Source organism: Gymnoscopelus microlampas, assembly GCF_963454915.1.
Source record: "Gymnoscopelus microlampas genome assembly, chromosome: 4".
Lineage (NCBI taxonomy): Eukaryota > Metazoa > Chordata > Actinopteri > Myctophiformes > Myctophidae > Gymnoscopelus > Gymnoscopelus microlampas.
In genome coordinates this window covers 56,397,147-56,425,141 of record NC_139941.1, presented here as the reverse complement: position 1 = coordinate 56,425,141, position 27,995 = coordinate 56,397,147, and the positions used below count along the sequence as shown (strand labels likewise).

At 44.9% G+C, this 27,995-nt stretch overlaps 1 protein-coding gene across 1 annotated transcript; it reads left to right on the top strand.

The window, feature by feature from the left end:
• Positions 1-7: 7 nt before the first annotated feature.
• LOC311044207 (endoplasmic reticulum aminopeptidase 1-like) lies at positions 8-27,995 on the top strand. Its single transcript, XM_084055645.1, has 20 exons — positions 8-228; positions 3,143-3,444; positions 3,965-4,239; positions 5,101-5,239; positions 11,982-12,116; positions 13,941-14,061; positions 14,259-14,413; positions 15,384-15,497; positions 15,777-15,908; positions 16,009-16,140; positions 16,592-16,669; positions 17,542-17,699; positions 18,290-18,369; positions 18,543-18,726; positions 19,534-19,690; positions 21,404-21,588; positions 22,891-23,052; positions 24,254-24,394; positions 24,859-24,940; positions 25,589-27,995. The coding sequence occupies exons 2-20, from the start codon at positions 3,172-3,174 to the stop codon at positions 25,790-25,792; spliced, it is 2,907 nt and encodes a 968-aa protein (XP_083911771.1). The 5' UTR covers positions 8-228; positions 3,143-3,171; the 3' UTR covers positions 25,793-27,995.

Here is a 27,995-nt window from a genome sequence, read left to right as displayed (position 1 = left end):
AGTGTAGACAGACCATAGACACACTTTATAATAATTCATATTCATGTTTAAACTGACTGAATGGACATTAAGCCTCATTTACATACCGTTGCCAGGGCGACATGTTGTTGTAGTTGCTGATGAGCTAGATCGGTTCTGATCTTCACTCCACCTCCCAGGATGCATCATTCCTGTGTGTTCTCCTTTCACTTTCTTTCTCTTTCTGTCTCCACCACGCAGCACAACACAGTAAGTACAATACCACTACTCATAGAAGTATATTATATATATATAATGTATATTTATATAACATTATATTATATATCTGTATTTATAGCACTGTGCCAGTAGCCAGTAGCTAGCCTTGGATCAAGACTATCATATAGTATTTGATCGAGTCTGACTTTTACTTTCCTATCATATCATGACAGTCATGGTGGAACTTCAACCTGGTTTTGGCTTTTTCTCCATTTACAACCCGTACATCTACATAAACGTTCAGATTTTAAATATAAAGTGCTGGCCCCACGGCCATGGAGGTAACAAGTTAAAACGGTGGGGTCTAAGTACCTGTATCTTCCGTAATGCTCAATAAAAAAGCATTTTAATCCGATTGGTGGCCATTTTCTCCAAATTTCCCCCATGCTTTCAACTGCGCGACCCTATCGGTTGGGAGGTGTATTGCACACTTGTGATACATTACAACTCCATTAGAAAATGGCCACCGATTGGATTGAAATGCTTTTTATTGAGCAATACCGAAGATACGGGTACTTAGACCCGGGCGTTTTAACTTGTTACATTCATGGCCATGAGTTCAGCACTTTATATTGTAAATGTGAACGTTTATGTAGATGTACGGACTGTAAATGGAGAAAGTGCCAACAGCAGGTTGAAGTTCCGCCATGACGCTTGTGACAGACGAGCGTCATGTGAACCATGGCGCAGGTTCACAGTTACTTTACTTTATACCTTAACTCTATGCTTTATACCTGTGAATTCTGGGGCTGCGCGATAAATAATGTCATACCTCAATATTTATGCTAAATATCTAAGTAGCTATGAATATGACTATATGGGATCACACTTGTTATTTAATATTTGTAAGTGTAGCAACAGTGAAAACAGCACTTACTGTAGGTCCAACAATGCTTATATTTTGACATTCCATAGACCAGTGGTTCTCAAACTTTTTCATGTCAAGGACCCCCAAATTGACACTTATTAGCCCGCGGACCCCCATTTGAAAAGATAAGCCAGATTTTTACGGCTCTAGCAGTGAGTCTCAATCATTGTAATTTAAGGACCCCCCGTTTGACATGCATGCATTAGCCTATACGGACCCCCAATTAATGGCATTTCTATCTCTGGGACCCCAATTCATATTGTAAAATCAATGTTAATTTAACTCCTAATGGGTCCGTTTGGTTCCATTTGTACACTCTCAGAGTTACATACCCATAAGGGTCCATTTGGTTCCTATAAATTATTTAGCTGGGGACCTCCTGGTATCCCCTCAAGTACCCCTGGGGGTCCCCGGTCCCCACTTTGAGAACCCATGCCATAGACCAGAAGACACTTACTCTCTCATAACTTGTCCATCGAAACACACAAAGAGCTATAGCCTTACATGAACCTTTACAGGTCTGTAACTCTGAGAGTGTACGCATGGAACCAAATGGACCCCTAAGGGTCCATTTGGTTCCATTTGCACACTCTCTGAGTTATTATGGCGTCCTTGACAATAAAACAGCTATAGAACCACTATCCTAGTGGACTCCTAATGTGTCATATATAGTCATAGTAAATCAGTGTCATACATATTGTGAAGAAAACATGGAGACTGAGACATTCAGTAAATGGGTCCTATGATCAAAATAAGAACATTATAATGTTACGGTATGTAAAAAAACAAGACACAGACAAGGCCGTGTACGGACACATTGATGACCCCTGCAACACATCTATAATATGTATTTATATAACAATATATCGTCACCGTCTTCTAAGCTCCTAATAAACTATTCTAGGATATTTGTGCATCTCCTGGAGGACTGCATCGGACTTCTAAATAACGAAAAAACATCACATGGATGCACCTGGGACGTATCATCAGTGTTGTAGCCTGGGGTCATAGGATGTTTCGGGTCTCGCAACAACATACACCCTCGCCCAGGTGACCCAGCCGGGGTTGATCAAGCCCCGACTTACGTCCCAGTCAGTCCTAAATAGGGAAAGACAGGGCCACTCAATACGCTTGTCCGAAACTACTCTGCCAGGAATGGGGGAGAGGAGAGGCTCTGGCACGTGATGAAATAATAACACCTATGTTGACTTTTCAAAGCAGTCAGTACATACATTAGATTTTAAAAAGTCAAATAAATCGCAACTTTTTATTAATCAAAATCAATTCCAACATTTTCAGTAAGTGTACTGTTACTGTATATACAAAAAAGGGGAGGGGGTCGTCTGTCTACCTATCTGTCTCCGGGAAACTGATGTATTATGTGTATGATGATGTATTGTGATGTATTATCTTGTGTCCTTGCTTACTGTAAGCCGCTCTGGATTAAGAGCGTCTCATAAATGCCTAAACCAGGGATCTTCAACCTTTTCAGGCCAAGGACCCCCTAGCTGAGAGAGAGATGAAGCAGGGACCCTCTATAGTGTATAAAATTGCGTTTCAGATTCAACTTTTGTTTTTGTTTACTTGGTCTGCTCTTTTTTCCCTCTACACCTATACCTCTGTGCCAAAAATAGCAGATCTACAAGCTCACAACGCCTCGCAGCGCGAGGCGTTGTGAGCTTGTAGATCGGCTATTTTTGGCTAAAGTTCTCCTCAGAAAAAGGGATGCTTATAGGGTTCAAGTGGTTAATGTAAAAAAAAAATCAGTGTGTTTACCTGGTCACCATGGTGATGGACAGTGTGTTTACCTGGTGGTCACCATGGCGATGGACAGACAGTGTGTTTACCTGGTGGGCCAGCTCGTGGGCTATCACCATGGTGATGGACAGCTTGTCGGATGTGTGATATGTTGAAGATCCCTGGCCTAAACTGTGTAAACTGTTTAAAAAGCTAAAAAAGTTTGAACCACTGAAATAGGACCTTATAGTCCTCCTGACAAGAAAACATAGGACTTATTTGTTCTGGAATCCCCTGCAGGTGTGAAGAAGACCCTCCATCCATCCATCATGTCTGCAGCGTTGGGCGTCTTCATGATGCTGTGGGCGTTCTCCTCCATGGCTCCTCCTTCATCGGGGGCTCAGCTACCTCCTCCTCCTCCTCGCCGCCACGGCGAGCCCCCCCCTCCTCCTCCTCCTCCCCCTCTGGCCAGCGACGGGACGGCGTTCCCCTGGGCCCGGATGAGGCTCCCCACAGCCGTGTCCCCTACACACTATAACCTCAGCATCCACCCCAACCTCACCTCCCTGGACTTCAGCGGGGTGGTCCTCATCCACCTCCAGGTTAGAGTCCTGACTATACCCCACATAAGTAACTAAGTACATTTACTTAAGTACAATTTTGAGGTATTTGTACTTTACTTGAGTATTTCCAATTTCCAATACTTTTACTTCTACTCCACTACATCTCAGAGGCAAATGTTGTACTTTTACTCCACTACAATGATTTGAAAACTTTAGTTACTAGTTACTTTTCAGATATAAATTATTATATTATGAAACATACATGAACCACTTCAGCCCTATTTTATACCTAGACTATTTGAAAATAGCAGATCTACAAGCTCGCAATGCGTCACATCGCGACGCGTTGCGAGCTTGTAGATCGGCTATTTTCAAATATTTAGTACTTTAACTTTTGGTACTTTAAGTACATTTTGATGCCAATACTTTTGTACTTTTACTCAAGTCAATTTTTTATTCTGGACTTTTACTTGTAACAGAGTATTTTCATATTACAGTATTGTTACTTTTACTTAAGTAAATAATTTGAGCACTTTTTCCACCACATCTCTGCCTCCAGGTCCATGAAGACACGGACTGCGTGGTTCTGCACGCCCACGACATGACCATCACGGAGGCGTGGCTCTGGGCGCCGGGGGGCGGGGCCCAGGACCCCCGGCGGGCCCTGAGGGTCCTGGAGTACCGGCCGTTCCAGCAGCTGGCTCTGGTGTCAGACCGCCCGCTGACGGCCGGACCCGGGCTCTATCAGCTGGAGATCCGCTTCGCCGCCAACCTGTCCGACAGCTTCCACGGCTTCTACAAGAGCAGCTACCGCACCAGTACCGGTGACCTGAGGTAGAGATTAGAACCTTATTATAGACCTTTAGAACCTTTAGTAGAACCTTTATTAGAACCTTTATTAGAACCTTTAGTAGAACCTGATTAGAACTTCTCTCTGGTTACAGTTAAAGGACGACTTCACCGCTTTTCAACCTATCTTCATAGAATGCAATAGGTCCTCACTAATACTCATGATAAAATGGTACCATTTTTTTCTACTTGGTCTGTGTCTCATAGGAGGGCTGTGGACAGTCCAGAAACCCGTCTACCAGTGACATCATCGTTAGGCATGATTTTGTTTCCCAACAAGATTTCACATTTTGTATTTAGATTTTTATTAACATGAGAACAATGGCTTCTTTTATCGCGTTGCAACTTTCCAGGAATAGAAAGCCTGCAGTTTCTATTAGCTTGGATTCCCCATTGATGATGTCACTGGTAGACGGGACTCTGAACTGTCCACAGCCCTCCTCTGAGACACAGACCGAGTAGAAAAAAATGGTACCATTTTATCATGAGTATTAGTGAGGACCAATTATATGAAGATAGGTTGAAAAGCGGTGAAGTCGTCCTTTAATGATGCTGAGATGATCTTTTTAGCCATTATTTTATTGATTAATCTAATAATCGAGAAAGAGTTTTTTTAATATATATTTATACATCAATTAGCCCGATTAACCAATTAAGCCATATGTTATACTTGTTATAGTGCTATTTTTGCCATTGAATTTAAAAACTAAAAGAAAAAAAAGATTATTTTTGGAAAATGAATTATTTTATTGATATTGATTTTTTTTTTGTAGTCAATTAAATCAATTAGTTATATGAACTGTTGCAGCCCCAGGTCATTGTGTTGTCTTTTTGTGTCTTGGTCAGGTTTCTAGCGTCCACACAGTTTGAGCCCACCAGCGCCCGCGCCGCTTTCCCCTGTTTCGATGAGCCGGCGTTCAAAGCCAACTTCACCATCCAGATCATACGAGAGCCTCGACACATGGCCCTGTCCAACATGCCCACGGTCAGTGGTGGAAAGTAGCTAAGTACATTTACTTAAGTACTGTACTTAAGTACAATTTTGAGCTGTTTGTACTTTACTTGAGTATTCCCAATTTCCAATACTTTTACTTCTACTCCACTACATCTTAGAGGCAAATGTTGTACTTTTACTCCAGTACAATTAATTGGAAACTTTAGTTACTAGTTAATTTTCAGATATAAATTATGATATACAGTAATGAAACATACATTAACCACTTTAAACCTATTTTATACCTAAGCTATTTGAAAATAGCAGATCTACAAGCTCAAAACGCGTCGCATCTCGACGCGTTGTGAGCTTGTAGATCTGCTATTTTCAAATATTTAGTACTTTTACTTTTGGTACTTAAAGTACATTTTGATGCCAATACTTTTGTACTTTTACTCAAGTACATTTTTAATTTTGGACTTTTACTTGTAACAGAGTATTTTTATATTGCATTATCGGTACTTTTACTTAGGTAAAGAATTTGAGTACTTTTTCCACCACTGCCCACGGTACGTCTGTTACTGTCTGTCTGTCCAACATGTCCCACGGTACGTCTGTTACTGTCCTGTCTGTCCAACATGCCCCACGGTACGTCTGTTACTGTCTGTCTGTCCAACATGTCCCACGGTACGTCTGTTACTGTCCTGTCTGTCCAACATGTCCCACGGTACGTCTGTTACTGTCTATCTGTCCAACATGTCCCACTGTACGTCTGTTACTGTCCTGTCTGTCCAACATGTCCCACGGTACGTCTGTTACTGTCCTGTCTGTCCAACATGTCCCACGGTACGTCTGTTACTGTCTATCTGTCCAACATGCCCCACGGTACGTCTGTTACTGTCTGTCTGTCCAACATGTCCCACTGTACGTCTGTTACTGTCCTGTCTGTCCAACATGTCCCACGGTACGTCTGTTACTGTCCTGTCTGTCCAACATGTCCCACGGTACGTCTGTTACTGTCTGTCTGTCCAACATGTCCCACGGTACGTCTGTTACTGTCTGTCTGTCCAACATGTCCCACGGTACGTCTGTTACTGTCCTGTCTGTCCAACATGTCCCACGGTACGTCTGTTACTGTCTGTCTGTCCAACATGCCCCACGGTACGTCTGTTACTGTCTGTCTGTCCAACATGTCCCACGGTACGTCTGTTACTGTCCTGTCTGTCCAACATGTCCCACGGTACGTCTGTTACTGTCCTGTCTGTCCAACATGTCCCACGGTACGTCTGTTACTGTCTGTCTGTCCAACATGCCCCACGGTGCGTCTGTTACTGTCCTGTCTGTCCAACATGTCCCACGGTACGTCTGTTACTGTCCTGTCTGTCCAACATGTCCCACGGTACGTCTGTTACTGTCTGTCTGTCCAACATGTCCCACGGTACGTCTGTTACTGTCTGTCTGTCCAACATGTCCCACTGTACGTCTGTTACTGTTTGTCTGTCCAACATGTCCCACGGTACGTCTGTTACTGTCCTGTCTGTCCAACATGTCCCACGGTACGTCTGTTACTGTCTGTCTGTCCAACATGTCCCACGGTACGTCTGTTACTGTCCTGTCTGTCCAACATGCCCCACGGTACGTCTGTTACTGTCTGTCTGTCCAACATGTCCCACGGTACGTCTGTTACTGTCCTGTCTGTCCAACATGTCCCACGGTACGTCTGTTACTGTCTATCTGTCCAACATGCCCCACGGTACGTCTGTTACTGTCTGTCTGTCCAACATGTCCCACTGTACGTCTGTTACTGTCCTGTCTGTCCAACATGTCCCACGGTACGTCTGTTACTGTCCTGTCTGTCCAACATGTCCCACGGTACGTCTGTTACTGTCTGTCTGTCCAACATGTCCCACGGTACGTCTGTTACTGTCTGTCTGTCCAACATGTCCCACGGTACGTCTGTTACTGTCTGTCTGTCCAACATGCCCCACGGTACGTCTGTTACTGTCTGTCTGTCCAACATGTCCCACGGTACGTCTGTTACTGTCCTGTCTGTCCAACATGTCCCACGGTACGTCTGTTACTGTCCTGTCTGTCCAACATGTCCCACGGTACGTCTGTTACTGTCTGTCTGTCCAACATGTCCCACGGTGCGTCTGTTACTGTCCTGTCTGTCCAACATGCCCCACGGTACGTCTGTTACTGTCTGTCTGTCCAACATGCCCCACGGTACGTCTGTTACTGTCTGTCTGTCCAACATGCCCCACGGTACGTCTGTTACTGTCCTGTCTGTCCAACATGTCCCACGGTACGTCTGTTACTGTCTGTCTGTCCAACATGTCCCACGGTACGTCTGTTACTGTCTGTCTGTCCAACATGTCCCACGGTACGTCTGTTACTGTCTGTCTGTCCAACATGTCCCACGGTACGTCTGTTACTGTCCTGTCTGTCCAACATGTCCCACCGTACGTCTGTTACTGTCCTGTCTGTCCAACATGCCCCACGGTACGTCTGTTCCAGTGGGAACATGGCGGCGCCGGCGTATGGCCGCAGCTGTGCTCGCTCCCATACCTGTAGCTTTCTTACTCTTTTAACCTTTCTTTTATTGCTTTTAACCTACACCACTTGCACTTTCACATATGACAGAGACACACTTATGCACTTTAGATCGGCAATGGCACGATCGGCAATGGCACGTTACTCACCGGAGTCCTTCCGTGCAGACCCCCCGCCAGGATATACAGCGGGGGTGGCTCCCTGGATCAGCAGCACAGCAATGCTGCTTTACCGGCGGAGAAGCAGGAAAAAACACCGAAAAGGAAGAGGGACTGGGAGATATCGCGGCTGCCGTGCTGGGATTCTAGTGCGCGCAAGGAAACGCGCATACAGACTTCCACTACCTTCGATCCTGCTCGCAAATGTCCAGTCACTGGACAACAAGCAGGGCGAACTACGGGCACGGGTACGTTTCAACCAGGAAACTAAGAACACCAGTATCATCTGCCTGACTGAGACGTGGTTGACTGTGGACATCGCTGACGCTGCCATCGCACTTCCGGGTTTCACTCTTTCTGGACGGCTGGACAGAGACCCAGCGAGCACGGGGAAAGTCAAAGGGGGCGGGGTTTGTGTGTTGACAAACAATGCCTGGTGCAACAATACACGCACCGTTGGCTCCCTCTGCAGTCCAGATGTGGAATACACCGTGGTCAAATGTAATCCGTTCTGGTCTCCCAGAGAGATCAATGCAGTTATCTTCTTTGGCGTTTATATCCATCCTAAAGCCAATGTGGACACTGCACTTCAGGAATTACACAAGGCCATCACTGAGCAGGAAACTGCCCATCCAGAAGCAGCCCTGGTGATTGGTGGGGATTTTAACAAAGCTAATTTGAAAAAAGTCCTACCAAAATATTACCAACATATTACATGCAACACCAGAGGCAACCGCGTCCTTGACCACTGCTATACCACCATTCCGGGGGCATATAAATCTGTCCTTCGCCCAGCATTCGGGAAGTCTGACCATAATTCCATCCAGCTTCTCCCAAAGTATAAGCAGAGGCTCAAACGAGAGCCTGCCAGTACAAGGGAGATACAAATGTGGTCAGACGATACAGACACCACCCTGCAGGCTTGCTTCGACTACGTTGACTGGGAGATGTTCCACCATGCCTCTGGGAACGACGTAAACGAGTTCTCAGATACGGTCACGTGCTTCATCAGCAAATGCATTGAGGATGTGGTCCCAACTAAGACGGTCCGTATCTTCCCTAACCAGAAACCCTGGATCAACGGAGAGGTCCGCTTGGCCTTACATGCACGGAACGCGGCCTTCAGATCAGGGAACCTGGGGAACACTCGTGCTGCACTCCAGAGCACAATCAGGAGGGCAAAAAAGGAATATGGGGCCAAACTGGAGGAACAGTTTGAGAGCGGCAACTCGAGGACCATGTGGCAGAGCCTGAGGACCATAACGGACTTCAGGGGAAGATCCGGAGGGACGGAGAACCCCTCCACCTCGCTCCCTGGTGAGCTCAACACCTTTTTTGCCAGGTTTGAGACTGAAAGCGTCAGCCAACCAGCGCCTGTACTGCCTACGACAGCCAGCCCTCTTACCATCTCTGAGGCTGAGGTACGGCGAGCCTTTCAGCGGCTAAACATCCGCAAAGCCACCGGCCCGGATGGCATTCCAGGCCGGGTCCTCAGAACCTGCGCATCCCAGTTGGCGGGAGTATTTGCGGATATCTTCAATCTCTCCCTCTCCCAGGCTGTGGTCCCCTCAGGCTTCAAGTCCTCCATCATCGTCCCGGTCCCCAAGCACCCCAAGATAACATCTCTGAATGACTGGAGACCAGTGGCCCTGACTCCAGTCATCAGTAAGTGCTTTGAGAGGTTCGTGAGGGACTACATATGCTCTGTCCTGCCTGCCACGCTGGATCCATGGCAGTTTGCATACAAGCAAAATCGCTCCACAGAAGATGCAGTTGCCTTGGCCCTACACACCGCCCTCACGCATCTTGATCTGAGGAAGAACAGATGTGTTCGCATGCTGTTTGTGGATTACAGTTCTGCGTTCAACACAATTGTTCCGGCCAGACTGGACATGAAGCTGAAGAACCTAGGCCTGCACCCAGCTATGTGCAGCTGGTTATTGGACTTTCTGTCTGACCGACAGCAAGTAGTGAGGATGGGTAACATCAAGTCAGACCCCCTGACCCTAAACATAGGTGCCCCACAGGGCTGTGTTTTAAGCCCCCTCCTATACTCCTTGTATACGCACGACTGCGTGGCCACGCACAGCTCCAACGTCGTCATCAAGTACGCGGACGATACCACAGTGATGGGCTTGATTGACAGGGATGACGAAACAGCATACAGAGACGAGGTTAGTACTCTCACACACTGGTGTGAGGAGAACAACCTCTCTCTTAAAGTGGCAAAAACAAAGGAGCTGATCGTTGATTTCAGGAGACCACAGAGAGAACACGCCCCAATCTTCATCAACGGCGTCGTGGTGGAGCGAGTCAGTGATTTTAAGTTCCTGGGAATGTACATCTCAGAATATCTGAAATGGTCCACGCACACGACGTACGTGGTTAAGAAAGCACAGCAGCGGCTCTACTGCCTCCGGCGCCTGAGGACATTCAGTGTGAGCCCTCGCATCCTCAGGGCATTCTACAGCAGCACGATCGAGAGTGTCCTAACGAGTGGCTCCACTGCGTGGTATGGGAACTGTACTGACCTCGACCGCAAGGCTCTGCAGAGAGTGGTGCGGTCAGCTCAGCGCGTCGTAGGAGGTGAGCTTCCCTCCCTCCGGGATATACACGTCAGGCGATGTGCAGCCAAAGCTGAGAGCATCATCAAGGACAGACATCATCCCAGCCACAGACTGTTTGCCCCAACGCAGCACCCTCCACCCGGCAAGCTATACCAGAGCATCATGAGCCACACACCAAGAGACTGTGGCAGAGTTTCTATGTCGCAGCAATACGGCTGCTGAACAAAACCTAAGACTGCTGATCTGTTTTGCACTTTACTGATACACTTTTAAGGACCTTAAGCCAACATGATACTGACATGCACTTTACTGACTTGCACTTCATGTACTTTAGGCCCTCTCCTGTCACAAAATACTGATTTTAATATGCCAGGCTTTTATTCTTTATTGCTAATCTGTTTTTTATTCTTCTCCTGCTCTGAGCTGCAAATGTGGAAGCCTGCATAAACAAGCGTTTCACCTCACCGTTACCTGTAATTGTGTTGTGACAATAAAGTTGATTGATTGATTGATTGTTACTGTCCTGTCTGTCCAACATGTCCCACGGTACGTCTGTTACTGTCCTGTCTGTCCAACATGTCCCACGGTACGTCTGTTACTGTCCTGTCTGTCCAACATGCCCCACGGTACGTCTGTTACTGTCCTGTCTGTCCAACATGCCCCACGGTACGTCTGTTACTGTCCTGTCTGTCCAACATGCCCCACGGTACGTCTGTTACTGTCCTGGGTACATCTAGGACTGTACCCCAAAGCCATGTATTAACCCAGGGGGTGATGCAACTTTGATGATGCAGAGGGCCACTATGTTTCCACTCCAGAGGGACACGTTGCATATACTGTCGGACAGACACGGCTTATCTCCGTATTTTAACTTTTTTTCGTAAATTAATGCTATACTTCACCATTCTATGTCACACAAAAGTAGCAAAAATAGCAGATCTACAAGCTCAAAACGCGCTGCGGCGCGTTTTGAGCTTGTAGATCTGCTATTTTTGCTATCTTTTAATTGGAATCCAGATTTTGTATTTGCTATTTTTGACTGGAATGGGTGAAAAGTAACATTTTTATTTAATTTCAAATACATTTAGTTATACTTCTGTTAACTTTATGAACTTAAATACAAATACATTGGACATAAAATAGACAAAATATTCTTTATACTAGTCATTAAGCTACTAATAAAGCGGGTCATGTTTGCATGTTTGGAATTGTAACAGATGAAAATCAATGCTATATCAGTATTCAAGCATTACGCAGTACTAGTTCTACTTCAGTTTCCATTGAGTTGCATACAATACTACCCACAGTGAAGGTGGGGGCCGCATGTGGCCCCCGGGCCGCCATGTATGTCTTAACCCATTCAATGCGGGAACGCATACTGTGTCATTTTTGATTTTTAGCTATAACCATTATTTCATACTTTTGGCTATTCAAAAATAGCAGATTTACAAGCTCATAGCGCGGCACTCGCTAACACGCTAACAAGGCGTGGCGTCTCCTCTTTCCCCCCTGCAGGTTAAGACTGTAGCGCTCCCTGGTGGTCTGCTGGAGGATCACTTTGACACCAGCGTCTCCATGAGCACCTACCTGGTGGCCTTCATCATCTCTGACTTCCTGTCCGTCAGCAAGACCACCCACCATGGTGTTAAGGTATTTACATAAGACCTCCCACCATGGTGTTAAGGTATTTACATAAGACCTCCCACCATGGTGTTAAGGTATTTACATAAGACCTCCCACCATGGTGTTAAGGTATTTACCTATTTACCTACATCCTATGACCCCAGGCGTTCGCCAAAAAATAGCCGATCTACAATCTCACAACGCATTGCAGCGCTGAGCTTGTAGATCTGCTATTTTTGTAAAATGCATTTGTGTAGAGTGAAATAAGAGCGTACCGAATGTGTTCGTTTCATCAAGTATAGAGAGTTTAAGGCAAGCAGTGCTACTGAATTTGCAGCTCAACAACATCTGTCTCTGTCGGGGAAGACAGACACCTTGCATCTCTGTTTTCATAAAGGAATGTCCTACACACAAGGTGGCGCATCGCCAAGTGTCGCTTTAGCTTGTAATCAGTATTATTGACCTCTATACTGTTCAAGGTTCAAGGTCTTTATTAATGTCCCAAGAGGGCAATTAGGTTTACAGCAAAGAGGTAGTGGTTTAAAACATACAAACAGTACAGGACAACAACAGACGTGAAACACCATAGCATGAACAGAAACCTGGGCGCATCTAGTGCAAGTATAGAATAGACCGTTGGTTCTCAAAGTGGGGTCCGGGGACCCCCAGGGGTACTTGAGGGGGTTCCAGGGGGTACCCAGCTAAATGATGGACTGGAACCAAATGGACCCTTATGGGTCTGTAACTCTGAGAGTGGGGGTCCATTTGGTTCCATTTGTACACTCTCAGAGTTAGATTAACATTGATTTTACAATATGAATTGGGGTCCCAGAGATAGAAATGCCATTAAATGGGGGTCCGTAGCCCTAATGCATGTCAAACTGGGGGTCCTTGAAATTAAAATGGTTGAGAATCATTGCTATAGAGCCGTAAAAATCTTCTCTTATGGGGGTCCCTGGCATATCTTTTCAAATGGGGGTCCGCGGGCTATTAAGTGTCAATTTGGGGGTCCTTGACATGAAAAAGTTTGAGAACCACTGGAATAGACAATAAAAATATAAAAATAAAGGCTACATCCAGAAAAAGTGCTACGATATAAAGTGCTTGTTCGTCCACCATCGTTACTAACACCAGGGGCACCCAGACGACGGCCAGATGGCAACAGCCTGTACTCTGACTTGAGTGGATGAGCACTATCCTGCCGAATGGACCTGGCCTTCATGAGCAGCTGTCTGTTGTAAAAAGGATCGAGGCTCTCCAACTGGATGGCAGTAATTTTGGAGGCAGTTTTCACAATCCTTCTAAGATAATTTTTATCTTTAATGGCGAGGTTACCATACCAACAGATGATGGAGAAGGAGATGACAGAATGTACAGAGGCACTGTAAAACTGTTTAATCAGGTCTTCAGGTCGACATTAAATCTGGCTAGTTTCCTTAGGCAGTAAAGGCGTTGCTGGCCCTTTTTACACGGCATCTCAGTGTTAACATCACTTCAATCACTTTCAATTTGCTGTCCATAATCGGGCCCAGGTATTTGTAACTGGGTACGATTTCCACTGGCTGACCACAGGTATCAGTGTTCTGGGTGGGATGGGGACCACGTATGAAGTCAATACAGATTACAGAGCTCTTTTGTTTTTGAGATGTTCAATTCAAGGAACGCATCATTGCAGCAGGACAACAAGTCCTCTGTGACCTGGCCATGCCCGACCTCGTCATTGTCGAGAAGGCTGACAATGACTGAGTCATCTGCGTATTTTATGATGAAACGGTTGTCGTGATTACTGCGACAGTCGTCCGTGTACAAAATAAACAACTGTAAACATTACTGTCTAATGTTCTCCACTAGATCTCAGTGTACTCTGTACCAGAGAAGGTGGAACAGACCTCCTTCGCTCTGGATGCTGCTGTCAAACTGCTGGACTTCTACGATGAATACTTTGATATTCCTTATCCTCTGCCTAAACAAGGTACACACACACACACACACACTACACAACACAACACAACACACCTTATCCTCTGCCTAAACAAGGTACACACACACACACACACACACACACACACACACACACACACACACACACACGCACACCTTATCCTCTGCCTAAACAAGGTACACACACACGCACGCACGGTATTTAGTTTACTGTGTGTTGTCTTGCAGACCTGGCAGCGATCCCAGACTTCCAGTCGGGGGCGATGGAGAACTGGGGCCTGACCACGTACCGAGAGTCTGGCCTGCTCTTTGACCCCAGCAAGTCTTCAGCCTCCGACAAGCTGTCCATCACCATGGTGATAGCCCACGAGCTGGCCCACCAGGTAAACACACTGTCCATTGCCATGGTGACCAGGTAAACACACTGTCCATCACCATGGTGACCAGGTAAACACACTGTCCATCACCATGGTGACCAGGTAAACACACTGTCTATCACCATGGTGACCAGGTAAACACACTGTCCATCACCATGGTGACCAGGTAAACACACTGTCCATCACCATGGTGACCAGGTAAACACACTGTCCATCACCATGGTGACCAGGTAAACACACTGTCCATCACCATGGTGACCAGGTAAACACACTGTCCATCACCATGGTGATAGCCCACGAGCTGGCCCACCAGGTACGCTGTGCTGGCCGTCAGCGGCCTAGCGTTTGAACCCCAGCATCCATATTCTGGGCGGATCATTCGCAGGAAATAGCAGATCGGCTATTTTGATTGCTAAGTTGAAATCTTATCAAACTTTCCAGCACAAACCACGGAGTCCCCTTCCTGTTTTCATGCTGGTGTTTGTGGTAAAATGGTGGGACAATGGCAGAGGAAGTTAAACGGGCGGAAAGGTCTTACCTATGGGATCGATTTGTTAAAGCTAGAGGCTAGGGAGTATACAGCAAAAACCTAAGAGCTTTCAATGAAGTTTCCTTTGATACGTTTTGAGTGTCTTAACTGTCCTCCTCGTCCCCAGTGGTTCTCTTTACATTGATGTGTCCTCCTTGTCCCCAGTGGTTCTCTTTACATTGATGTGTCCTCCTTGTCCCCATTGATGTGTCCTCCTTGTCCCCAGTGGTTCTCTTTACATTGATGTGTCCTCCTTGTCCCCAGTGCTTCTCTTTACATTGATGTGTCCTCCTCGTCCCCAGTGGTTCTCTTTACATTGATGTGTCCTCCTTGTCCCCATTGATGTGTCCTCCTTGTCCCCATTGATGTGTCCTCCTCGTCCCCAGTGGTTCTCTTTACATTGATGTGTCCTCCTTGTCCCCATTGATGTGTCCTCCTTGTCCCCAGTGGTTCGGGAACCTGGTGACCATGGAGTGGTGGAACGACCTCTGGCTCAACGAGGGATTCGCCAAGTTCATGGAGTTTGTCTCCATCGACATCGTCTACCCAGAGCTGCAAGTGGTGAGACATCACAGACTCCACTTAGTCCTTACCCATAGTCCTCTCTGTCATGGGTTCAAGTTCTCACTCCTTTGGATTCCATAGAGTCCAACACGTCTTTCTCTCTTGGCACCAAAACGAGCCGATCTACAAGCTCACAACGTTGTGAGCTTGTAGATCACATGTTATAAATCACACATGAACCCTGTCGTGAGGGAATCTGTGCTGGTGTCTACGTTAGATTGAAGAATGACTGAAAGACTGATAGATGACGTTTCTCTTCCTGTTTTCTCTCTCCAGGACGACTTCTTCCTGGGAAAGTGTTTCGAGGCCATGGAGGTGGACTCTCTTAGCTCCTCCCACCCGGTGTCCACGCCCGTGGAGAACCCCACCCAGATCCGCGAGATGTTCGACGACGTCTCGTATGACAAGGTGGCTTCCAGCTAACAACACTCCCACAGCATAAAGGAACCATCCGTCTGTTTTCGGTTGTTGTTGTTGTTGTTCTGAATGTGCCGGTTCTGTCCTGCAGGGGGCGTGCATCCTCAACATGCTCAGAGACTTCCTGACCCCCGAGGCCTTTAAGGTGGGCATCGTGGGCTACCTGAAGCTCTACAGCTACCAGAACACTGTGAGCAGACAGCTGTGGGACAGCCTGACCAACGTGAGGATAACGCTATGATTTATATCTGATCTCAATTATTACACTATAACCGATCTACAAGCTCTGTAGATGTGTATTTTTTGGTACAGAACAGCAGGGTTCAAAGGTTAAGCATTAGTTGAGTTGAACTGATGTCAACGTCTTCAAACTGGTTTACCAGACACATGTCATACCAAATATGACCACTTGGTGTCACACTTGACTCAGGAATGTAATGAGAGGCATGAATAGGAACCAACAGAGAACCACATCATGCTTTAACCCATTACGACATTTTTAGATTGTTTTGGCTATTCAAAAATAGCAGATCTACAAGCTCATCTTTGCTTCTGAGTTAAAAATGTTCGCTTTAAAAATATATATATTCAAAGATTTGCACAAATGTTATGATTTTTTTTCAAAAAATAGCAGATCTACAAGCTCACTGTTTTACATCTGGTGTCTCCTCCAGATCTGCCAGTCCAGTGACCAGGATGCAGTCAGACAGCATGCGTTCTGCTCTGAGGGCAGACTGCAGCCTGGGTCTGAGGTGAGACTTTTATTTTATTAAACTGTCATTTAGTCCACTGGTTCTCAACCTGTGGGTCGAGACCCCCAGGGGGGGGTCCCCACGTGATTGTCAAATGAGGCCAAATTGTCAAATAGTATAACCCATTAAAGGGATATTTCACTTTCAAAAAAACTTTTGGTGATTTCATCATCTACTCAAGCCTTTGTGAACCCCCCAGACAGTATTTGCTCGATTTAGTATTTAGATATTTGATATTCATTTTATCAGACACGCCCCCTTCCTATACAAACCCATTATAACTTCAAACTCCATTTTTAACATGTTAGATTCATCAAAAACACCCGTCCTTGGTTCTGGTGACTCACCCTGCCCTCCTAATGCTCGCGTATTATGGGGGCGGTAGGACAAGAATGGGTTTGTATAGGAAGGGAGATAAAATGAATATCAAATATCTAAATATTGAATCAAGCAACTTAAAAACTGTCTGCGGGGCTCACAAAAGCCTGAGTAGACGATAAAATCACCAAAAGTTTTTTTTTAAAGTGAAAAAGGAAAGGGGCAGTATAACAAGTTATGTACAGTATGTAACAATGTTCTGTTGTCTAGTGTCTAGACACTTTGTAACTGTCTGTTTTCCTAATGTCTGACTGATAGTGTTTATGTCCTTTGTACAAGGTGTTCTTGTACTTCTGTTTATGGACATAAATACATATTTCATGTGTGTGTGTGTGTGTGTGTGTGTGTGTGTGTGTGTGTGTGTGTGTGTGTGTGTGTGTGTGTGTGTGTGTGTGTGTGTGTGTGCGCGTGTGTGTGTGTGTGTGCGTGTGCGTGTGCGTGTGCTTGTATGTGTGTGTGTGTGTGTGTGTGTGTGTGTGTGTGTGTGTGTGTAGAAATGGTACTCTGGGGATGAGCTGGACGTCAGAGCCATCATGGACACCTGGACGCTACAGGAAGGCTTCCCATTGGTCAGCGTGGCTGTGAGAGGACGTGAGGTCACACTGCGACAGGAACGCTACCTTAAGACAGACGGGCCCGCCCCCACAGATGGGTAAACACCTGATCAAACATGATTAATTAATGACACATAAAAAAATACAGTTGCGGGGTTGGCAAACTCCTACTCTGTGTGGAGTTTGCATGTTCTCCCCGTGTCTCTCAGGGTAGTTAATACCCTCACAAAAACATGTAGTAATCCTGGTCGCTATACCGCCTCCCCCTTGACAGCCGGGGCGCCTGATGGAGGGGAAGGGAACTGGTTGGAATAACGTGTTCCTTCCACGCGCTACGTCCTACCGGGGAAACTCCCCGGTAGGACGTCACCTGACCTTCTTGTCAGGTGACAAGAAGGTCAGTTGGCTCTCGTGCATTGAAGGAGGCATGAGCTCGGCCCTGGGCTCCCTAGGCTGGTGGGGGGAGTGTAGCGCCCAGGATCACTTAGAAAATTGGCACCGGGTGAAAAAAAAAAAGGGTTACAAAATCGTGAGATAAAACATTTTGATAAAAAAAAATACAGATGAAACTCAGGTCTGTTTTTACTAAGAATATAATACGTGGTTGAAATGAGCTCCATCTTTACCAGCTGCAACATTAGGGTGATGAACACAGATTCCATTCACCTACATGTTGTTATTGTTGTAGGTTCATCTGGCAGATTCCATTGACCTACATGACCAGCAGCTCCAGGACCGTTCATCGTTTCCTGCTGAAGACTGAAACTGGTGAGAAAACGTCAATAAGCTTTGCACGTTATTGTGTTGGAGTATAAATTAAGATGAATTACGCTGGATTGTCATCGCGTCCTCCCGTTCGCTTGTTATATACGCCGTTGAAAATAGCATTCCTTGTTAAAAAAAAAACACTATTATTTGGTGTTGTGTCTTGTGCCCTGTAGACGTGTTGTACCTGCCAGAGGAGGCGCTGTGGGTGAAGTTCAACGTGGATATGAGCGGTTACTACATGGTCCACTATGAGGGTCAGGGCTGGAGCTCACTGACCGGCCTGCTCCACAGCAACCACACAGCGCTGAGCAGCAACGACCGCGCTAACCTCATCAACAACGTGTTCCAGCTGGTCAGGTAAACCTCATTAACAACGTGTTCCAGCTGGTCAGGTAAACCTCATTAACAACGTGTTCCAGCTGGTCAGGTAAACCTCATCAACAACATGTTCCAGCTGGTCAGGTAAACCTCATTAACAACGTGGTCAGGTCTGCAACAGTATTGATTTCGTCGACTAAAACTATGACAAAAAAATGTTGGTCCACTACCTTTTTTCACTGACAAAAACTAAATAAAAACTAAATAAAAGCTAAATAAAAACTAAGCTATGATGACTAAAACTAAGACTAAATATATTGACAATTTCGTCAACAAATAAAAACTAGACTAAAATGTTAGTGAGTGATCTAGTGGAGAAGAGATCCAGTAGAAAAAAAACATTTCTGATGACTAAAATATGACTAAAACTAAATGGATTTTTATTCAAAAGACTATGACTAAAACTTTGACTTGCTGTCAAAATCAACACTGGTCTGCAACCACACTTTATTATCAGATGTTTTGTGTTGTTATATTTTTATATATCAACGAATTGACATGAAAACATTGTATATTTTTTGTATTAGTCTGATTAACCACTTCACCTATTTGTTCAATCATATACAGAGTGACAGAAATGGTACAATCTTAATGAGCATTAGTGAGGACCAACAAGGTTGAAAATGGGTGAACCCTAACCCTAACCCTTTAACCACATGAAGCGCCAAAAAGACAGACAGAAATGAGTGTAACCCAGTCTGTCCTCCTGTCTGTCCTCCAGTGTAACCCTGTCTGTCCTACTGTCTGTCCTCCAGTGTAACCCTGTCTGTCCTCTCTGTCCTCCAGCATAGGGAAGGTGGGCTTGGACACAGCGTTGGACCTGTCTCTCTACCTGTCCAGAGAGACAGAGATCATGGCGGTGACTCAGGGTCTGGGGGAGCTGGTCCCTCTCTACAAGCTGATGGAGAAGAGAGACATGCCGGGCCTGGAGAACCAGATGAAGGTAGGACCTGCTTTATAACCACTGCTTCTCAAACCTTTTTTCACGTCAAGGACCCCCCTAATATGTATTTTGGCCGCGGACCCCTTTCTGAACATGGTTTGTGTCAGGGACCCCCCCATACAAAATGTTGTTTTTTCCACATTCTTTTCAAGACGTCAAGTATAAAGTTATTATATATACAGGGGTGCACATAACTGGTGCGCATGTGCGCATGGGCACCCAAAATAAATAATGCGCGGCCCATCAGACGACGCGAGGCGCTTTTGCGTACCAACAGCTGGGACAGGAATTTCCAAGCTTTTATTTTTTAGCAAAACTAAAAAATAAAAGCCTGGAGATCGAGGCTAGGAATTTACTTCCTGAAGCCACACTCACACAATCACGCTAAAGCACGCGTCGGCCCCATGTACAGCCATTAGGCGCAGGGGGAGGGGACGCATGCTGCACGTGATTGTGTGAGTGTTGCCTCGCATCGACACACACAGACACGCTGCGACTCGCAGCTCGCTGCACGCAGCGTCTGTTAGAGGCACTCGTCACCGATGATGAACGCACCGTGATGGTGCAAAATATGCCGTGAACGTCCCAATCAGGTGGATAAAAGCAGCGCAGCACAGGGTACCAACCTTGGGGGGTTCACCAAACGGCGTGAGAAAAAAAAAAAAACGTTTGAAGCAGAGCGTCCTTTTTTCTCGCGCAGCAACCCCCCCAAAACTGTCCCGGTGGGCACCGTGCTTATTTTTTTACATTAACCACTTTGAACACTAGCATCCCTTTTCTGAGGTGAACTTTAGCCAAAAATAGCAGATCTACAAGCTCACAACGCCTCGCGCTGCGAGGCGTTGTGAGCTTGTAGATCGGCTATTTTTGGCAAAGAGGTATAGGTGTAGAGGGAAAAAAAGAGCAGTACCAAGTAAACAAAAAAAGTTTAATCTGAAATTAAATTTTATACAGTATAGAGTAGGGGGTCCCTGCTTCATCTCTCTCTCAGCTAGGGGGTCCGTGGCCTGAAAAGGTTGAAGACCCCAGTTTTAGTTCAAGGCCTAAAAGAGAAATTAGACATTTACCCGGGACCCACAAGCTCACAACGGGTCGCTTCGCTCCACGTTGTGAGCTTGTGGATCTGCTATTTTCACCACTTCTTAAATGTTTTTTTAAATGTTTTTATGGAAATTATTGTATTTTTGTCATTTTATTTATGAGATACTTTAGAAAAAAAATTGAATTGTTTTTAATTGATGAGAAGGGGATATTTACTCAACCCGTAAAAATTGTGGTCTGTTTCCCAAACATGGGTCCAGACCCACTGTTTGGGAAACAGTGAAGTATAGGCACCAGACACATTCAGTTCATTTTCATTAGTTTCTTGAGCAGATTTGCTAGTTTTGATTAGATTTTATTTGTGATAATGCTAATAGTTTTAGTTAGTTTTGATTAGTTTTAGTGTTAGTTTTTGTTATTTTATACTTTTGGCTCTTTTCAATCCTGCACCAAATAAACAAATAAGTCAGGTGGATGGAAGGATAGAAAAGGGCCAGAGTAAGTTATGTGTAATAAAAAAAATCATTTGGTCTCAGTTAGTTTTGTAAACACAATACAGTTTAGTTATTCTTTTTTTTTCTTCTAGTTTTTTCTTTTATTTCACTTAACGAAAATGTTTTTTTAATTTTAGTTTTTGTTATTTTGTTATTTTTCGTTAACTATAATAACCAGGGCTACATCGTGGAGTTGTTCCGCGCTCTGATCGACCGTCAGGAGTGGAGTGACTCTGGCTCGGTGCCTCAGAGGGTCCTGAGGGGATACCTGCTGCTGTTCGCCTGTGTGAGGAACCACCCCCCCTGCCTGGCCGAGGCCACACGCCGCTTTGACCTCTGGAAGGAGTCTGACGGAAACCACAGGTCAGGGTTCATTCTGACAGCACATTGTGATGTAGCTTTCGTCATAGTCTTTTGAATAAAATGTAATTTAGACCAGTGGTTCTCAAACTTTTTCATGTCAAGGACCCCCAAAATTATATGTATTTGGCCGTGGACCCCCATCTCAAAATATGTTGTTCCAGGGACCCCCCAGAAGCCAAGATTTGAGTTACAAATGTTCGCTTTAAAAATATATAAATTCAAAGATTTTCACTAATGTATATCTATTGTATATCTGCAAAAATAGCAGATCTACAAGCTCATAGTGCGGCACTCGGTGCCGCACTATGAGCTTGTAGATCTGCTATTTTTGAATAGCCAAAGTATAAAAGGTTAAAGTGGTTAATATTATTGTGATGACATATTAACACATTTTGCTGGGGAACCCCTCCAAGGACCCCTGGGGGTCCACGGACCCCACTTTGAGAACCAACGATTTAGTCATATTTTAGTTAGCCTCCATCTCCAGGCTTTTATTTTCCCTCGCGTTTTGCTCAAAAATAAGAGCCTGAACCAGCCTGTTGACGTTCCTGGCATAGGAAGTATAGGTGATTTCCCCCAACTGAGGGTTTGTCCCGTCCTGTGATTGGCTACGGATGATCACGTGGTGGAACTGCATCCCAGTTACACTATATTTGGTTACCTAACGAATTCAGTTTACTTCCCGTCGCGTCCTGCTAACTGCACTGAAGACAGGTGACAGAATCGGACGACTTAACACATTTGGTGTAACTGTAATTTTAAGAACGTGTTGCTGTCGTCTATAGGCTATTAAGGAGGGAACTAGCAGCGTTCTTTGTGGTTAAGCGTGCATCGGTAAAAAAAACGTCCGGACAGAAACACTGGCGAACCAAAAAAATAGAAGTGAATCTTTGAATCTTTTATATATTTATTTTTAAAGCGAACCTTTTTTACTCCAATATTTGCTTCTGGAGGGTCCCTGGAACACAATATTTTGAGATGGCGGTCCGCGGCCAAATACATTTCATTTTGGGGGTCCTTCACATGGAAAAGGTTGTAGCACCACTGATATAGCAACATACATACATACATACAACATTTTTAGATATGTATTTAGCCGTGGACCCCCATCTCAAAATGTTTTGTTCCAGGTACGGGGGTCCCTGGAACAAAACATTTTGAGATGGGGGTCTGTGGCAGAAGCAAAGATTTGAGTTACAAATGTTCAATTTAAAAATGTTGGTGGTCGTCACAATCCCTCCAGACCATTGACAGTTATATAAACCAGTGTTAATGAAGTCTCTCTCCCTCTTTCTATCCCAGTGTTCCCAGTGACGTCAGCCTGGTGGTGTTCGCCGTGGGAGCTCGCACGCCAGAGGGCTGGGACTTCCTGTTCGACAAGTACCGCCACTCACTGCACAACGGCCTGAAGAGTCGCATCAAATACGCCCTGACCATCAGCCCACTGCAACACAAGCTGAAGTGGTGAGTACACTGACCCACAAGCTGAAGTGGTGAGTACACTGACCCACAAGCTGAAGTGGTGAGTACACTGACCCACAAGCTGAAGTGGTGAGTACACTGACCCACAAGCTGAAGTGGTGAGTATCAGTATACTCAGGGGTGCACATAACTGGTGCGCAGGTGCGCATGCGCACCCAAAATAAAAAATGCGCACCACATCAGACGACGCGAGGCGCTTTTGCGCACCAACAGCTGGGACAGGAATTTCCAAGCTTTTATTTTTTAGCAAAACTAAAAAATAAAAGCCTGGAGATCGAGGCTAGGAATTTACTTCCTGAAGCCACACTCACACAATCACTCTAAAGCACCCGTCGGCCCCATGTACAGCCATTAGGCACAGGGGTAGAGATATGACTCACGTCGCCTCGCAATCGCATCGCCTCGCATTGCCTCGCTGCGTGCACGCAGCCAGCAGCGGCTGTTAGAGGCACTCGTCACCGATGATGAACGCACCGTAATGGTGCAAAATATGCCGTGAACGTCCCAATCTGGCGGATAAAATCAGCGCAGCAGCACAGGGCACCAACCTTGGGGGCTTTATCTAACAGCGTGAGAAAAAAAACGGCGTAAATCGGAGGAATTCAGAAGCAGAGCGTCCTTTTTTTCTCGCCCCCCCCCCCCCCCCCCCCGTTGACAAAACTGTCCGGTGGGCACCGTGCTGAACCCCCCCCGTTGACAAAACTGTCCGGTGGGCACCGTGCTGAACCCCCCCTCCCCCCCGTTGACAAAACGGAACGGGACCATGCGCACCAAGTCACATCTCCAGGTGCTCTTCTGCGTACCAGACCTAAATAGTTATGTGCACCCCTGAGTACACTGACCATCAGCCCACTGCAACACAAGCTGAAGTGGTGAGTATCAGTACACTGACCATCAGCAACTCGGGAGGGTTAAGATTGGATCTTTGAACCCTCACACTAGACGATATTTGTGCTTGAGTTTTGCTCCCGAGTTCAGACCCCGATTATCTTGTCGTGTAAGGCCAGCTTAAAGCAGAGACTTAAAAACATTGATGGACTGAGCAGATCTAATATGATCTAATATTGAAGGCCGCATTGCAGCCTGAAAATCTAGTTTTCAACAAAAGTGACAATTGCTGATCTGGAAGCTCTTGCAACACTAAGTGGTCACGTGACATTCTGTGTGTCTCTGTGTCCTTCAGGATGATGGAGCAGAGTCTCCAGGGGGACGTGCTGAAGACCCATGACCTCCCCGGGGTCGTGACCTCTGTGAGCAGGAACCCCCGAGGATACAAGCTGGCCTGGGACTTCCTGAGAGCCAACTGGCACGCCATCATCAAGAAGTCAGTCTCCATTAGGACATTTTACTTGACCATTATGACCATTACGACCATTACATTTTACGTTGAACAGTATGGAACATTATGAATACAAATGTACATCCTGTTTGGCCGTTTGGCTTCGTAAACAAAAGGAGCAACAGGGCAGATAATGACAAAGATAATTTAATTACTTAATACTTTATATGAATGTGACCGTTTTGAGCTTTGAGGAGGAGGACCTGCCACTCTGGGCCAGCATCAGCCTCCCTATCGGTTAATCTGTCTACAATTTACAATGTATTAATTTATCAGACGCTCTTTATCCAGAGTGACTTACAGTAAACAAGGTAAACACATACATAGAACAACATAGAACAACAACAACTATAGACAGTGTAGTGTCTCAGTAAACTATAGGATCATAGAATACAGAGAGAATACAGAGTGCCAAGCGCCACGCTCATGTGTGTCTTTATGTCCTGTAGATTTGACCTGGGTTCCAACTCCATATCACGCATGGTTACCGGGGTGACCAACCAGTACTCCACCAGAGAGATGCTGGATGAGGTGAGAGTTAATACTAGGGATGTGGGACGGTGATCGCTATTATCGTTTAGCGCATTTGCTTTGCATAATGCTTGTATGATGTCTGTTGTCCTTGTTTATTCCACTGCAAAGTGTGACGCCGTGTTCAATCCAGCAACGACAAAAGCTATAAAATCACCAAAGCGTTGTCAGCTACACGGTCACAGAGTCACTGTTGAAGTCCTGAAGCGTGCGTCTGTGTGTGGGAGTGACACTCAAGAAAAGTTTTAAGTAAAATATAAAGGTTTGGGTTAAAAAGAGCAGGGAACTGTCTGATGGCAAGAATGAGTTTACCCCTTTTCAAAAAAACAATATATATATACAGTACATACAGTATATATAAGGTTTTGGTTCACCTTTACAAGCAGGAATTGTGTTGAGAAAACATTGGAGCCTGACAACATTTGAAGGCAGCTCAACTTTTTGTTTAGCTTTTGTATCTCGTATCGGCCGTCAGTTAGTATCTTAATGTCACTGGCTTCCATTAGAAAATTACTTAGTAGCCTGTAGTTGCTAGCGTGAACACTGTACTTGCTAGTGTGAACACCGTAGCTGCTAGCTAGCGTGAACGCCGTAGCTGCTAGCATGAACACTGAATACGGGGCGTTAAGTGTAGCGTTATGTGTTCAGGTACGGAGCTTCTTCGGCTCTCTGACGGAGGAGGCGGGCTCAGAGCTCAGGTGTATCCAGCAGACCTACGAGAGCATCGAGGACAACATCCGCTGGATGGACAACAACCTGCCTCTGCTGCAGGCCTGGCTGGACACACACCGCCCCCTGGTGGCTGCCACCCAGCCCCACACCACCACTTATAGACCACATGAAGACTTGTAGGTGTACTGAACGACACAGGTTCTGTGTGTAGCACATTTCAATACACTGTGCTTTACGTAAAACATCGAGCAAAGGAAACGGATTATAAAATTACATTAGTATACAATAAAAACAAAAGAAGTAAAAAAAAGAATAACAAATACAATTACAGTGCGGAAGAGAAAGGGGGAAAAATAACTCAATGAAAGGCAGCTGCGGCAAACAGAAATGTCTTTAGTTGAGATTTAAAAGAACTAAGAGTGGCATCAACCTGCAGTTTTCTGGGTTGTTCTGTATGTAGAACAGCGGTAACATACAGTAGGTTTAGAATGATAAAATGTCGTGTGTGTCCCCTCGGACAATTTTATCTGAATTACTCACCCCGTGTTGCCTTGAACTCCTGGAAGAATCTCTTCCATGGTGAATGAAGAATCCAAAAAGTGAGAAAATGTTTTGCCCTTAAAGGAGAGAGCCGGTCATTTTAGGTTGTATGTTTGATGTGTCGCTAATCACTCACCAACATACAAGCGCATGTTTGAGTATCATGAGACTCCACGATGAGGAGTAGTAGAAAAAAAAAATTGCATCGGTTAAAATGGATGATTTTCACTCTTACACACGTCTCCCATTATGCCGCTGTAAGGGGTCTGCAGAATGGACAACAGAGGCAGATCTGGAAATATTCAACGTTCCTTTGTATGTTGGTGAGTGATTAGCGACACATCAAACATACAACCTAAAATGACCGGCACTCTCCTTTAACATGCAGTGGTCAAGTTTAACAATATCTGTTTATGAACTCATACTGTACTGTATACAGTAGTAATTCATACTGTATACAGTTGTAATTCAGGGGTTTATGAACTCATACTGTAAACAGCATAGTTCATTTCGTCGACCAAAACTATGACGAAAAATGTTGTAGATCTGCTATTTTCAGCATGCGACCAAGTGTAAAATCAGCCATTGCGACGCCATCAAGGCACCGCCAAAATAACTTTTTGTCAACTAAATCAACTGTAGATTTAGTCAACTATAATCTTATGATATTTAGTCGACCAAAACTAGACAAAAACTAAAACATTTCAGATGACTAAAATATGACTAAAACTAAATGAAATCAAAAGACTATGACTAAAACGTAATCAAAATTTGCTGTCAAAATGAACACTGGTATACAGTAGTAATTTAGAGGTTGTTTTTTTATTCATTTTTATTGGTGGTGGGGGATTTTGAAAAGTTTACTTTTTTTCCTTTTTGGAAAATGTCTGACTTTTATTTTTCAATGTGTGAAAGCCACATCATCTATTGCACTAGCTGTGTGTGTGTGTGTGTGTGTGTGTGTGTGTGTGTGTGTGTGTGTGTGTGTGTGTGTGTGTGTGTGTGTGTGTGTGTGTGTGTGTGTGTGTGCGTGCGTGTGCGTGCGTGCGTGCGTGTAATTTGCTTAAAGGGGTACATAGAAAAGGAGAAGGACTCAGGGTTCTAAATTAACGGGGTCTTTGGGAATAATGCACTGAAAAACTGACCAAACGCGCCCGAAAATCATTTATGGGGCAGAAAAATACTTTCGTAATTTATACCGTTTATAAATGATATAGCCTGAGTCATTAACATGTTTTCAAATGGATTACAGTTCATTTAACTGACAAGTGAATTGAGACGTGATTATATAAATATGATCAGACGTGGTGAGCAAAATAAATGACATTTAAATTATAACCTTAGGTTTATGTTCTCATACTTAAAGCAGCACTATGTAGCTTTCCTCACCGGATTTAAACACGGTTTCCTATGTCCAATGTCTGTAGAAGAGCAGGGAGACCAAATACAACCACCCCAATTATATAAGTTATATATATTGTATTAACATACAGATTGGACAAAAGTGACATAGTGAGGCTTTAATAGTTTATTTGCAGATGGAGAATATATGCTATTTGGAACATTATCTTCTCTGTCTATGTCTCCATTCTAGAAGCTTTTTTTAATGTTTGTGTGTATTTGTTTAATGCTCAGGATTTGCATTTCATTCATAATAAATCAATATATAGACTGGTTTGTTAAATTAAATGTACACATCTGGTAGATGTTGTTCATTATACACATAGTGTGTTGCTTGTTTTCTTGCTAAACTGTTAGAGAGAGAGTTAATGTTTCCATAGATTCTGTAAGAAGAATTATTGTAATGAAGTGTTTGTTGAAGCTTTTGTGCAATAAAATGTGC